This window comes from Diutina rugosa, assembly GCF_008704595.1.
Source record: "Diutina rugosa strain CBS 613 chromosome Unknown scaffold52_size87997, whole genome shotgun sequence".
Lineage (NCBI taxonomy): Eukaryota > Fungi > Ascomycota > Pichiomycetes > Serinales > Debaryomycetaceae > Diutina > Diutina rugosa.
The window spans coordinates 1-1,620 of NW_022995091.1; the positions used below are offsets into that span (position 1 = coordinate 1).

The 1,620-nt window shown below is 62.0% G+C and overlaps 1 protein-coding gene across 1 annotated transcript in view; it reads left to right on the forward strand. All coding sequences in view use genetic code 12, as the record gives it.

Moving 5' to 3' along the window:
- Window positions 1-946: 946 nt before the first annotated feature.
- DIURU_001326 (uncharacterized protein) overlaps window positions 947-1,620 on the forward strand; it is a gene marked incomplete at both ends in the record, with an annotated part of 2,631 nt that continues 1,957 nt past the window's right edge. Inside the window, one exon of the mRNA XM_034153857.1 lies at window positions 947-1,620. This exon is cut by the window's right edge and continues 1,957 nt beyond it. Within this exon, the coding sequence (XP_034013836.1) occupies window positions 947-1,620 (674 nt within the window).

A 1,620-nucleotide genomic window follows, 5' to 3' on the forward strand; every position in this document is an offset into this window, starting at 1 on the left:
GGGTGATTGAGAAAAGTGTAGGGTGTGCGTGGTGGGGTTTGTGGATATCGCCACCCTGCACCTGGTCTGTGGGTCGGTGTTTAATTAGAGTAAGTAGAGAACAGTTTTGTGGGTTACGCAGCCCTGGGTGCCGCATTCAAAAAAAATCCGCAAAAGCCTCAAAGTGTCCACATATTGACGACCCGAGTATTTGGGGGTGAGGGTGTGCTCATGCCGATCGTGAAAATAATATGCGACTTGTTTGCTCTACATGGCATAAGAAACGAAGGACCCCAAAGCACCTGCCAGCAGCGCCCTAGGCGCCCAACCTGAAACGGATGGTGGCGGCGGCGGCGCCGTCACCCCAGGCACCGAGCTTGGCCTCCCGGATCCAGAGACACCAGCGCCGCCATGGCCTCGGCGCCCGCGCCCCCAGCTGGGCGCCAGGGGCGCCTTGTCCCGCTCGTAGCTGGTGCCTCGGTGGATGGGTGTGGTTATCAGCAAGGCACCGGGGCACCGGGGTGCCTGTGGCTTCATCGCCAATAACGCCAGGGCTCGGGGGAACATGTCTCATTCCCCAGCCACGGCACAATAGCGCCCTCGGGTGCGGGTGGCCTCACCCTGGGGAGCGCCCTTTTAGCTGTCCTCTCTAAGCTGCCTCTTGTTCTTTGCTAGTACTTTTGCTGCTCCTCTTTTCCTCGGTGGGTGGCTGCTCGCTGACGCAATTCGTATCAGGCTGATCTGGCGCTCCTACCCGCCGGCTCGGATACTTGCTTTGTCTCTCCTACATTGCTCGCCTGCTCCCTTTCTAGGGCCACCCGCTATTTTTTTATTTTTAGTTTGCCCGCAGCATCCCTTCCGCAGCACGCACGCTGTTTATAAAAAAAACTCGCCTGCCAGCCCTTGACGAGAGCGCTCGCCACGTTTTTGTTTTCCCGTCTCCATTCGCCGCCACCACTCAAAGAACATGGGCCTTCTCACCCGGTTGAAGGGGGAGCACAAGCGCTCGGTGCTGAAGGAGCTGATCCCGCAACACGTGCGCAACAACACCCTGCTGCTGCTGTTAATATACCTGGACTTTAGCGCCGCCGGCCTGGATCTGAGCTGTACCCTGCTGGAGTCGCCCATGGGGGTCAACGGCAGTCTGTTGGACCCTCGCAAAACCTTGCGCCAGCTGAGGGGCTTTGACGGCGACCGGATCGCCACCATGCCCAAGCGGTTGCTGACGGCGGTGGCGCCGCGCCCCCCGTCGCCCGAGTCGCAATATGACGACGCCACCCCGCTGTGGAAGCCGACGGTGCGCCAGCGCCAGCTGTACTTGGGCATCGACGCCGACCCCCTTGATCCCACGCCGCCGCCGCCGCCGCCGCCCCAGTCGCGCCGCCGCCGCCTGCTGGCGTTCGCGCCGGTGACCGCGCCTACTACTAAAAATAGGGCGAATCCGCGCGGTGAAAAAACTTCGACTGGCCGCGACCGATCCAAGCCCGCTACCAACAGCATGGAGGTTGACGCCGAGCTCAGGCGCCACATCAGCGACTACGATCGCTACTTGTTTGCCGACGCCGACGACAACTTGGCCGACGGCGGTGCTGGCGCCGACACCTCCGAAGCCCCGGTGTCGCCCACCGCCGCCCCCGTCCC